This window comes from Schistocerca piceifrons, chromosome X, assembly GCF_021461385.2.
Source record: "Schistocerca piceifrons isolate TAMUIC-IGC-003096 chromosome X, iqSchPice1.1, whole genome shotgun sequence".
In the NCBI taxonomy this organism is placed as follows: Eukaryota; Metazoa; Arthropoda; class Insecta; order Orthoptera; family Acrididae; genus Schistocerca; species Schistocerca piceifrons.
The window spans coordinates 176,244,053-176,256,760 of NC_060149.1; the positions used below are offsets into that span (position 1 = coordinate 176,244,053).

At 41.5% G+C, this 12,708-nt stretch overlaps 1 protein-coding gene and 1 pseudogene across 1 annotated transcript in view; one reads left to right on the forward strand and one right to left on the reverse strand.

Annotated features, from left to right (window-relative positions):
* Nucleotides 1–2,896: 2,896 nt before the first annotated feature.
* LOC124723046 overlaps nt 2,897–12,708 on the reverse strand; it is a 401,647-nt gene continuing 391,835 nt past the window's right edge. The window contains exons 6-7 of the mRNA XM_047248226.1: nt 3,896–4,127; nt 2,897–3,733 (exon numbers count right to left, since the gene is read on the reverse strand). Coding sequence (XP_047104182.1) covers nt 2,908–3,733; nt 3,896–4,127 — 1,058 coding nt within the window. The 3' untranslated portion in view covers nt 2,897–2,907. The remainder of the gene's footprint in view (nt 3,734–3,895; nt 4,128–12,708) is intronic.
* On the forward strand, nt 6,056–6,172 carry LOC124723350 (annotated as a pseudogene).

Below are 12,708 nucleotides of genomic sequence, written 5' to 3' on the forward strand. Positions count from 1 at the left end.
AAAATTATGGTAATGCAAGCTCCGTGTAACAACTACGCTGTGTGCAAATACTGTGAAGGTCCTACTACGGGGTAAATCTGAAGAGCTACCGCACGCGGTATAGACTGAGCACACCTCGTAGTTTCGGCAAACACGACACAGTGTGGGCGTATTGACACTGTAGTTGTTCAGTGGACGCCTTGGCATAGTAAAAGTACTTACGTTTCGATCGAGGAAGTTTAACGTAAACTCTGGAGGAATAACTGAGGTAAGTCTACAAATATTCCTTCAAAACTTGTCTCAGTTTCACGGTTAGTTCTTAGTGTATGCTAAATAGTCAAATATTTCCAAATGTTTAAGTAGGTGTATCAACAGTAAGTTCTACTGAGCGTTTTCGATTCTGCAGCGGCCATCTTGGCTCTCAAGGTCATGAATTTATAACATTCGTCGTCTCACCCCTACAGATCGGGATACAGACGGTAATCATCACTGGTGGATATGCCGCACATGTTCTCGTTACGAATGCTTCCCACACAAATCAAGCAACAGTTTCAAATAAGTGAAAACATTCCTGTTTTATTTGTATTTTCGTTCAAATGACCGAATGATCTCATTTTGTAAATCTTACTTTTGTCTTTTATTTAATATTTCACCATGATTTATTGTGTGTATTAACCAAAAGTAAATTGATTATATGCCTTAGCCTCAATGTCTTCAACTACCGGTAAGGAAACCAGTGAACTTCTTAGACATATAAATACGATATTAAAAAGACTAGTGTTAACACTTCATTGTTTTTCTTCACGGCACAATATATTTATAACTCGAAATGTATTTATAAATATGTATATACAGTTTCTGACTTAAAAAACAGGTTATTTTTGTAGCTTCTAGCATCCGGCTTACAACTAACAGCACTGGCATACACACCGCAAATTAAAGATGTTTTCATGGTCAAATATTACACAGTCACACAAATATTAATAACGTTTGAGCCGTTGCGATTACCTAAAGGAGAAAATTCAGTGAGAACTTCTGTGAAGCAACTTCGAAAGACAATATTTGCTTCTGTCACCTTTATCTTTAGCCTCAAATTTCTGTGCTTGTGTGATCAACGAGCGGCTGAATGGGCAGTTTTAACCCCTTTCATAGTCTAAAATTCCTTGTTGGTTTTTGAGAATACGGATTTCTATCCTGATGGTATTCTTACCATGTGAGGAGCGAAAACTAGTATTCGTAATGAATCAGATATCACATGCTGGTTTGTAGCATTACTGTAGTTTCTTCTCGTCTTACTTGAACAACGGCTCACCTGGGCACATATGTATAACATAACGGCGAAAGCCGGCGACTCAGGTAATGAAGGTACCTCTTCTTATCTCTGTTAATATTCTGTAATTGTTGGGTGCAATTTCCCGGTGTTGGGTGCCGAGCCAGCTGTTCAGATCACTCGTAACTGAAATGGGGGATGCTATAGGCTATGACCATGTGAGCGTCTGGATGACGTTGAATCAGTATTGACGTTTATACTCTCTGAACTATGCCGTCCTTCAGGGAAGGTTTATTTGGTAACACCACACTCACGTTTACGCCAGCTGTACCTGGTTTACGGACTCATTTCCTTCCTTTACAGCGTGAATGTGTTTTCAGTTTCTAGACTGGTTCATGTCCTCGTCGTTGTATTGTGAACTAAGATGAAGTCTATGTATTGCGGACCAGCCTGTGGATCCTGTCTTCTTCTATATTTACTTTCTTTTGCATTTCTGATTGTCACAACACCCATATCGCTGCCTTATGATAACAGAAAGTTTGTAAATGCTCAATTTCTAAATTTTAACTGATTAAAGAAAGAAGGCAACAATTCCGTTTTTGCTTTTATTTAAGTATACATGCATATTTGGAAACACGGAACATCAAGATATTATCGAGGTACACACATCAGATCTCTTACTAGTATTGGAATATGCAGACACAAATGAGGCTAACGTCAACCATAGATGTTTAAGTGAAACTTACAAAATACTTCAAACGTTTCTACTTTAACTGGAGACAATTCTGTCTACCATTCTTGTTTTAACCTAATATAGAAAATTTCTAAATGTTTTCCATCATATGGGTAAGTTATTATTTATGGAGACTAACATTGACATCCACAGGGGTAAAAGCAGAAACACCTAATTTACAATTCTGTGAGTTTACATGTCACAACTAATTTGTTAATTTGCAATAAACATGGTACAACATTTAACTGCATAATCAATATGAAAAGCAGGATTGAAAAAAATTATATTTTCATAAATTTTTGATGCCCCTTCCGCATGACGTGATCTTGAGTGGTAAAATTTATATCTTTCGTCAAAACATCTCTTATATAGTGACCTTTTCCGTACTATTCCTCATTTCTCGGAATTTTTGTTCGAAAATATGTTATTTTTGTAAATAGGAAAACACTCGACATCACTGATATTTTTTCATGAAGAACTATTGTTATCCACGTAGAATAAATTTCTGCTATGTACAAAAATACATCAAACATGCAAATATAGAATATATATTTAATATCGCTTTAAATTACTTTGAAAACGATATGTTCTTTAATTTACCATGTGAACAATGAACACCGATTTTTATATGTTTTTCCTCTTTTCCTTTTTTTATGTGGTTTTTGTGTAATTGCTGAGATTCACGGGAAAATGAATGCGTTCACCAACTATACCTTCTTCTTCGAAAGACGTCGATTACTTAGAAATTATTTTTACAACTCTAACGATAGTAGTGAACACAACACCATTTTCCCAAGTTTTTCAATTGAAAAATTAGTGGTTTCATAAATTTCTGTTTTATAAATTTCTCTCTTCAAATATCTCATCAATATATGTCATTTAATGTGAAACTGACTGTTGTTGTTGACTGTAGATACCACCAAATTTACATTCTATCAGTATATGGAGAAAAGAGCTGCTTGAAAGCTGAGAAGGTTGAACGCCCCTTTGGGATCTTAGCTGGCCCCGTAGGAAGGCCTGGATAGAGATCAGGGTTTCCATCAAGGAGAACGTAATGAGACAAAGCGACCACCTGATCGGCACTCGGATTTGCAATTCCTCCACTGCACTCTTGGTACTGCAAATTTTCATCTGCCTCCGGATTCTCGTCAAGGAAATTATCTACCTGAGCACACATCTCGGCTTTGTTCTCTGGATGATCCTTGTTGCGCATTTCGTTTCCAAAAAATATTTTTTTGAACTTAAAAAAGGATTTGAGGGAAGAAGGGAGTGACCAACGAATTTTTACCTCAGTGTTACTTCCATCGCTATCATTGTTATCATCTTTTTCAATATCTGCTTGCGGCTCCGGCAATGTTTCCATATCCAACATCACACTATCCTCTGCTCTCATTCCTAAAGCTTTGTAGCAATATTCATTTGTTGGGGACTTTGATACCGTCTGGTATTTGGTTTCTCCCCAAGTAATAGTTTTCTTTGCATTGGTTTGGACTTCCGGAATTGAAATTTTTGTATCTAGTTCTCTGTGTTCCCAGCTATATGGAATTTCAAGGGGTTGCATTTCAAAAGACTCTTCATCTTCCAAAATAGGTGGCAGTTCATTGAACGGCCGATCACTCACGGAAATTGTTGGAACATTACTTGGTGTGGGATATTCTTCCGAATTAATATAGTCTTCTTCGTTTGTTGCGAAAGAATTGTCATCATCATCATCAGTAGCTGACATCTCTCTCACTCGTTTGGCACGATACCTGAAATGGTAACCAACACGAGGTTTGACACATTAATTGATTCACACTAGGTTAGCATTAATTTCAGGTGTTACTAATGTAGAAGAGTTTAGAAGCAGAGGATGCAGGCATGTGAAAGCTGCTACTTTAAAAAGCGTAGCTGAATGATTAGACTAGATTTACCATGTGACGATACAGGCCACTACAACAGCCAGCATCACAAGCACACCTACGCACAGTGCTGCAGTCACTAACGGAAAGCTAAAAGGGTCTTCTCTTCCGATGAAGGAATATCCAGTCTTTCGCTTGTCCCCAAGATAAAATCTTAAATCGATTGTATAATCTCTGTCACAGGTAAAATAAGCTTTGTCCCAGGTCCCATCTTGTTGACATACCACCATCGTCTTAATGGACTCTGAAAAATAAAAAGTAAGGATGGAAGATTAATCACTGAAAAAGAGATCAATTACAAAATAAATTAGAAAAAGCGAGAAGTGAGACAGTTGTGGATAATGCGCAGCGGAGTTGTCTCTCGTATCTGTGGAAATGCTCTCATTTCCACAATCTTAAGAGATAATAACAGGAGAAACCTTCACGAGCATAACAACGGAAAAGTTACGAGGCAGGCAGACAGCACCAGACCACAACAGAATTACATAAAAGTCAGATACTTCAAGTCGCGTCGAACGAATGCTTCAAGCTGGTGGCGCCATGGGACGCCAGCCGCACTTTAGAAATAACGCTGTAAGCTGTAGCTACTCGGAGGAGCCAAATAAACTGGTACACCTGCCTAACATCGTGTAGGGCCCCCGCGAGCACGTAGAAGTCCCGCAACACGATGTAGCATGGACTCGACTAAAGTCTGAAGTAGTGCTGGAGGAAATTGTCACCACGAATCCCGCAAGGCTGTCCATAAATCTGTGAAAGTACGAGGGGGTGGAGATCTCTTCTCAACAGCACGTTGTAGGGCATTGCAGATATGGTCACTAATGTTCGTGTCTGGGGAGTTTGGTGGTCAGCGGAACTGTTTAAACTCAGTAGAGTGTACCTGGAGCTACTCTGTAGCAATTCTGGAGTCGTAGGGTGTCACATTTTGCTGCTGGAATTGCCCAAGTCCTTCGGAATACACAATCGACATGAACGGATGTAAGTCATCAGACAGGATGATTACGTACGCGTCCCCTGTCAGTCGTGTCTAGATGCATCAGGGGTCCGATATCACTCCAACTGCACACGCTCCACACTATTACAGAGTCTCCACCAACTTCAACAGTCCATTGCTGACATGCAGGGTCCATCGATTCATGAGGTTGTCTCCATACCTGTACACTTCCATCCGCTTGATTCAATTTGAAACGAGACTCGTCCGACCAGCCAACATGTTCCTGGTCATCAAAAGTCCAATGTCGGTGTTGACGGGTACAGGTGAGGCGTAAAATTTTGTGTCGTGCAGTCATCAAGGGTACATGGAGTGGGCCTTTGGCTCCGAAAGCCCGTATCGATGATGTTTCGTTGAATGGTTCGCACACTGACGCTTATTGATGGCCCAGCACTAAAATTTGCAGTAATTTGCTTAAGGGTAGCACTTCTGTCACGTTGAACGATTCTCTTCAGTCGTCGTTGGTCCAGTTCTTGCGGGATCTTTTTCCAGCCGCAGCGATGTCGGAGATTTGATGTTCTACCCGGTTCCTGATATTCACGGTATTCCTCGTGAAATGGTGATACGGAAAAATCCCCACCCACTTCATCGCTACCTCGGAGACGTTGTGTCCCATCGCTCGTGCGCCGACTATAACAGAACGCTGAAACTCAGTTAAATCGTGATAACCTGCCATTGTAGCAGCAATAACCGATCTAACAACTGCGTCAGACGCTTTTTGGCTTATATACACGTTGCCGACCGCTGCGCCGTACTCTGCCTGTTTACACATCTCTGTATTTGAATACGCCGGCCGTTGTGGCCGAGTGGTTCTAGACGTTTCAGTCTGGAACCGTGCGAATCCTGCCTCGGGAATGGATGTGTGCGATGTCCTTAGGTTAGTTAGGTTTAAGTAGTTCTAAGTTCTAAGGGACTGATGACCTCAGTCCCATAGTGCTCAGAGTCATTTGAACCATTTGTATTTGAATACGCATGCCTATACCAGTTTCTTTGGCGCTTCCGTTATCATTTCAGAGCGAGAGGAGTGTAATATGGGAGAGAGTCTCTGGAAGAGACGTCTATACGCCATGATGAGCCTGTAGTAGATCTAGGGCATGACTTTACGACAGGAAGTAGTTCAGAGAAACTAAATGGTAACAAAGCCGTACACGCGGACATTATCACAGTAAGTAAACCCACAGTTAGCCAACGGCCTTGCCGCAATGGTAACACCGGTTCCCGTCAGATCACCGAAGTTAAGCGCTGTCGAGCTGGGCTAGCACTTGAATGGGTGACCACAGGTCCGCCGAGCGCTGTTGGCAAGCGGGGTGTACTCAGCCCTTGTGATGACAATTGAGGAGCTACTTGATTGAGAAGTAGCGGCTTCGCTTGCGTAAACTGACATACGGCCGCGAGGGTGGTGCGCTGACCACATACCCCTCCATATCCGCATCCAGTGACGTATCTGAGGCTGAGGATGACACGGCGGCCGGTCGGTACCGTTGGGCCTTCATGGCCTGTTCGGACGGAGTTCAGATTTTTTTAAAAATTGTATTTTATGCACAATTAGGGTAGTAGACTGTGCCACTGAAAATGGTGTTATAGTGTTGCGTAAAGTTAAGGAAGAAATTAAAACAGTTAATAGGAACATCTGCACAGTTAAAGAGGAGTATTCCCATGTACCGTACAGTTAGAGTAAATGAAGCGGAAAGGCTTCGATGAAAGGCTGATACCAGCGAAGCAGTAAGTTCATTAGGAGAGGTGAAAATACCCCTCAGTGTGAGAAGGTTTGGGGACGTTGAAAATACTTTTCATGTGTATGGGTCAGTGTTAGACATCCCATATTGCGGGTTGATTGACAGGGATTTTCTTACACAGCATAAAGTAAAATTAGACTATGCATAAAAGTGTTAAGTTTACCAGGGAAATACATACCCTTAACAGTGGAAAAGGAACCGAAAGGGTATAAATTCGAGACTGATCAGGAGACCGAAGAACAAATCAGACCACGTGAGAAATAAATATTGTGGCTGAAAGTGGACGGCAAGGTGACGCGAGAAGTGGAAAAGGAAATGGTTATCACCAAACAGGAAGTTTCAAAGGTGTGTACATTCCGGAATCACTGGTGACAGTGCGAAATGGTAGGTGCATAGTAAGTGAATTATTTCTGTCAGAAGCCAAAGTGCAATTAAAGAACGTCAAGTTAGTGACGGAAGAATTATCGCAACTAGCAAGCATATGTGAATTTAATAGCAGCGAGGAAGTCATAGGAAAACAGGAAATAGCTGTAGCATTTTGCGGAAAAGAATTGCGAATGCATTATTTAAATGCCAAAGAACGCGGACTACGGAACAGACTGTAATACGGACATCAAAGCAAATATATTACAAGGAAAAGACAGTCATATCAGATAGCGAAATGGCTCTGAGCGCTATGCGACTTAACTTCTGAGGTCATCAGTCGCCTAGAACTTAGGACTAATTAAACCTAACTAACCTAAAGACATCACACACATCCATGCCCGAGGCAGGATTTGAACCTGCGACCGTAGCGGTCGCGCGGTTCCAGACTGTAGCGCCTCGAACCGCACGGCCTATAACGAAATAAAGACAATATGGGATGTAGTGGAGGAGGAGACCAGTAGAACCAGACATGAAGAGGGGCAAATAGTATTAAGAGTAAATGATACATTGGTGACAGATGTGTATAGTGTTGCAGAACTTTTTAACAAACGCTGGCCGCTGTGGCCGAGCGGTTCTTGGCGCTTCAGTACGGAACCGAGCGACCGCTACGGTCGCAGGTTCGAATCCTGCCTCGGGCATACATGTGTGTGATGTCCTTAGGTTGGTTAGGTTTGAGTAGTTCTAAGTTCTAGGGGACTGATGACCTCAGATGTTGAGTCCCATAGTGCTCTGCGCCATTTGAACCATTTTTTAACAAACAGTTTATAACTGTTACTGAAAAGGTGGTGTTGTCAGGTTCTGTAAATGCTGTCATGGGATACGTCAGACCAGATATTTCAAGTAACTTCCATAATATGAATTAGACCCTCACTACCCCAGCAGAGGTAATGTCCATCATAAAATCTTTAAAATCAAAAACATCTAGTGGGTATGATGAAATATCAACAAAGTTAATTAAAGAATGTGAGTTACGTAACATATAAAGCTATCTGTGTAACAAGTCATTTATCAGTGGAATATTTCCTGAATGGTTGAAATATGCTGAAGTTAAGCCACTGTTTAAGAAGGAAGATAAAGAAATAGCGTCAAATTTCCGTCCGATTTCACTCTTACCAGCATTCTCAAAATTTTTAGAAAAGGTAACTTACAATCGCCTTTATAGCCATCTTATCAGACATAACATACTGTCAAAGTCGCAGCTCGGATTTATAAAGGTTTCTGATATTGAGAAGACTATCTAGACTTACAGTGAAAATGCACTTAATTTATTAGACAAAAAATTGCGGGCAACTGGTATATTCTGTGATCTGTCAAAGGCATTTGACTGTGTAAATCACAATATCCTTTTAAGTAAATTGGAATATTACGATGTAACAGGAAATACTGCAAAATGGTTCAAATCTTATATCTCTGGCAGGAAACAAAGGGATTTATTAGGAAAGAGACATGTATTAAGCTATCAGGCATCGTCCAACTGGGATCTAATTACATGTAGGATCCCACAAGGTTCCTTCTTAGGGCCCTTACTTTTTCTTGTGTATATCAGCGACCTTTCATCAGTAACCTTACCAAATGCCAAGTTTGTTTTGTTTGCCGATGATACAAACATTGTAATAAATAGCAAATCAAGTGTAGTCTTAGAAAGGTCGGCTAATAAAATATTGGTGGACATTAATCAGTGGTTCCTAGCCAATTCTTTGTCACTAAACTTTGAAAAAAACACACTACATGCAGTTCAGAACTTGAAAGGGGTGACCCACGAATATATGCCCAGCAAATGATGACAAGCATATAGAATAAGTGGACAGTGTTAAATTCTTGGCATTACAGCTTGATAATAAATTCATCTGGGAGGAGCACACCACAGAACTGCTGAAATGTCTAAACAAGTCCCTATTTGCAATGCGAATTCTGTCAGACATAGGGGATATGAAAACGAAAAAGCTTGCATACTACGCTTACTTTCACTCGATAATGTCATATGGGATTATTTTTTGGGGTAATTCATCAAGCCAAGCTAATGTTTTCTGTGCACAAAACCGTGCAATAAGAGTTATATGTGGTGTGAGCTCAAGAAAATCACCTTAGTTCATGGAATCAATACTAGAATTAAGAATAATCTTCACAAGGGTTTAAAGTCAATTACTCTTGTACAAAAAGGTATTCATTATTCAGGAACACACATTTTCAGTAACTTGCCAGCAGCCTTAAAAAGCTTAACCACCAATGAAATTCACTTTAAAATAAGCCTAAAGGATTTATTGGTGGCCAACTCCTTCTACTCTATTGATGAATGTCTCAGTATATATACAGGGTGTTACAAAAAGGTACGGCCAAACTTTCAGGAAACATTCCTCACACACAAAGAAAGAAAATATGTTATGTGGACATGTGTCCGGAAACGCTTACTTTCCATGTTAGAGCTCATTTTATTACTTCTCTTCCAATCACATTAATCATGGAATGGAAACACACAGCAACAGAACGTACCAGCGTGACTTCAAACACTTTGTTACAGGAAATGTTCAAAATGTCCTCCGTTAGCGAGGATACATGCATCCACCCTCCGTCGCATGGAATCCCTGATGCGCTGATGCAGCCCTGGAGAATGGCGTATTGTATCACAGCCGTCCACAATACGAGCACGAAGAGTCTCTACATTTGGTACCGGGGTTGCGTAGACAAGAGCTTTCAAATGCCCCCATAAATGAAAGTCAAGAGGGTATATATATATATATATATATATATATATATATATATATATATATATACTGTCGTGGTGGTGGGGCTTGCGTGATCAAATGATCCTGAGAGCTATGCCTGGCTATAGCTTAACTACCGGTAGGGCCTCCCAAGCCGGACAGATTGAAGGTGAGGTTACAGACTAAATGGGATACCCTGGTCCTCCTGGTTGGGGGTTGGGCGTGGGGCTAACAACCCCACCTCGTAAAACCAGTCGTGTTTCGAAAACTAGAGAGAAGCCAGAACAGACACCCAGTACAGCGAACTAAGCATAGAAAAGGCCTACGATTTTGAACATGGAATGTACAGTCTCTGTACAAATCCGGGACGGCAATAACTTTAGTTAGAGAATTGGAAAAGCAGAAAATGGCGGTGGTGGCCCTGCAGGAAGTTCGGTGGGAAGGTACAGGGCCAATAGACGTAGAAAATTACACAATATTCTATGGGGAAGCAGTCAAGCACAGTTTTGGAACTGGTTTCTGTGTTAACAAAGACATTGTACTAATAGTAAAGAATTTACGGCAATGAACCCAAGAATCTCACTTCTAACATTATCAGTGAAAAACCACCAATTTACCTTTGTGAACTGTCATGCACCAACAGAAGAAAGCGACGATCAAGTAAAGGATATATTCTATGCAGAGCTGAAAGTTGTTATGGATTCCATCCCTAAAAACAGCTGCAGAATTCTCATCGCCAACTTTAATGCCAAGATTGGAAAGGAGACCAGCTTTAGAGCGAAATTTTCACTCTACAGCGGACTGTGCGCTGATATGAAACTTCCTAGCAGATTAAAACTGTGCGCCGGACCGAGGCTCAAACTCGGGACCTCTGCCTTTCGCGGGCAAGTGCTCTACCAACTGAGCTACCCAAGCACGACTCACGACCCGTCCTCACAGCTTTAATTCCGACAGTACCTCGTCTCCTACCTTCCAAACTTCACAGAACCTCTCCTGCGAACCTTGCAGAACTAGCACTCCTGAAAGAAAGGATATTGCGGAGACATGGCTTAGCCACAGCCCAGGGGTTGTTTCTAGAATGAAATTTTTACTCTACAGCGGAGTGTGTGCTGATATGAAACTTCCTGGTAGGTTAAAGCTGTGTGCCGGACCGAGACTCGAAATCGGGACCTTTGCCTTTCGCGGAATTAAAGCTGTGAGGACGGGGCGTTAGTCGTGCTTGGGTAGCTCAGTTGGTAGAGAACTTGCCCGTGAAAGGTAAAGGTCCCGAGTTCGAGTCTCAGTCCGGCACACAGTTTTAATCTGCAAGGAAGTTTCGAGACCAGCGTTACTCCCACAATAGGGCTTCATAGTCTGCATGAAAATAGCAACGACAACGGAATAAGGCTAATTAGCTTTGCTACGTCCAAGGGCATGTTTATCAGTAGCACTAACCACCCACATAGACAGGTGCAAAAAGGAACACGGGTATCCCCAGATGGGAAAACAGTCAACCAGATAGACAATATAGGAGTCAATGCAGAAAAAAGGAATTTGGTTATGGATGTAAGAAATTCCCGTGGGGCTGAGTGAGTGTGGTTCCGACCATTTCTTGGTTAAAAGTCAACTCAGAGTTACTCTGAAACAAACAAAGAAGTAAACTAAAGAAAGTGGCACGTTTAGAAATACAAAAAGTAGTACAGAAAGAAACCAGAAATGAACATCCAGTAATGCCGCAAACAGAGGACTCAGATGTAAATCAGCAGTGGGAAGAAATCAAAATGTGGTTACAAAGGATGCAGGGGTAGTCTTTGGAAAAAGAGTGGCGAGGGAGAAGAAATGGCTCAATGAAGTCTGTAAAGAGGCGGTCAACAGGAGAAAAGAAGCCCGTGACAAGTGGTTACAGCCAGAAGCTGATCAGGGCAGTAAGGTAGAATTTGAGTCCGAAGAGAAACACAAGTTATATTGCGGAGAGAAAAGAGGAAGTTCGTGGGTGGGGTTATTACAGAAGCAGAAGAAGACTTCCAGGGAAGGAGGATGAAGAACATGTACGGTCTGAGGAAAATCTATAAATTCACGGAGTAATTCATAAAAAATGCCAAAGGAGAGACGCTGAAAAATGAATATCAAACTGCAAAGAGATAGGGAGGATATTTCAGTGACTTGTTAAACTGTGAAGACCCAACGACACTCTTTAACTTCCCCCTACCACAGACAGCAGACGCTGAATACCTACCGCCAACTGTACATGAGATCAGGAAGCAGATATGACGACTTAAAAAGGACAGAAGCCCAGGAGAAGATGGCGTCCATGCCGAAATAATTCAGGAAGGGGGTGAATATCTTGTCGCAAGGATTCACAAATTAATAGAGACCATGTGGAACACTCAAAACATTCCAGAAGACTAGAGGAATGCACTAACCTGTCCCATCCACAAGAAGAATGACCGAATGGCATTTGAAAACTATCGTGGTATCACTCTGCTCAATATTTGTTGTAAGATCTTCACAGACTGTCTTCTAGATCGAATCCAACCGTTGGAAGACACCATTATTGGAGAATATCAAGGAGAATTTCGTCACGGGAGATCTACTATCGACCAAATCTTTGTCCTACGTCAGATCGTTGAAAAAAGGTGGTAGTTTGGCCAAGAACTACGCATGCTGTTTGTCGACTTCAGAGAAGCATATGACTTCATTCATCGGGAAAGTATACTGACGTGTCTGGAAGAGTTCGGTTTTGCCGAGAAACGAGTAAGCCTCACGAAGGCCTGCCTGATGGATACTACAGAAAAGGTAAAAATTGGAAATAAGGTGTCTTAAACATTCAAAATAAAAACTTGACTACGGCAGGGCGATGGACTATCACCTGTTCTTTACAAACTCGCATTAGACAAGGTAATGCGAGAGATGTCATCTAGTGAACTCACAGGAGTCCAGACCGGGGATGTGAGCATCAAGTACCTCGGTTATGCCTATGATATAGTGCTACTA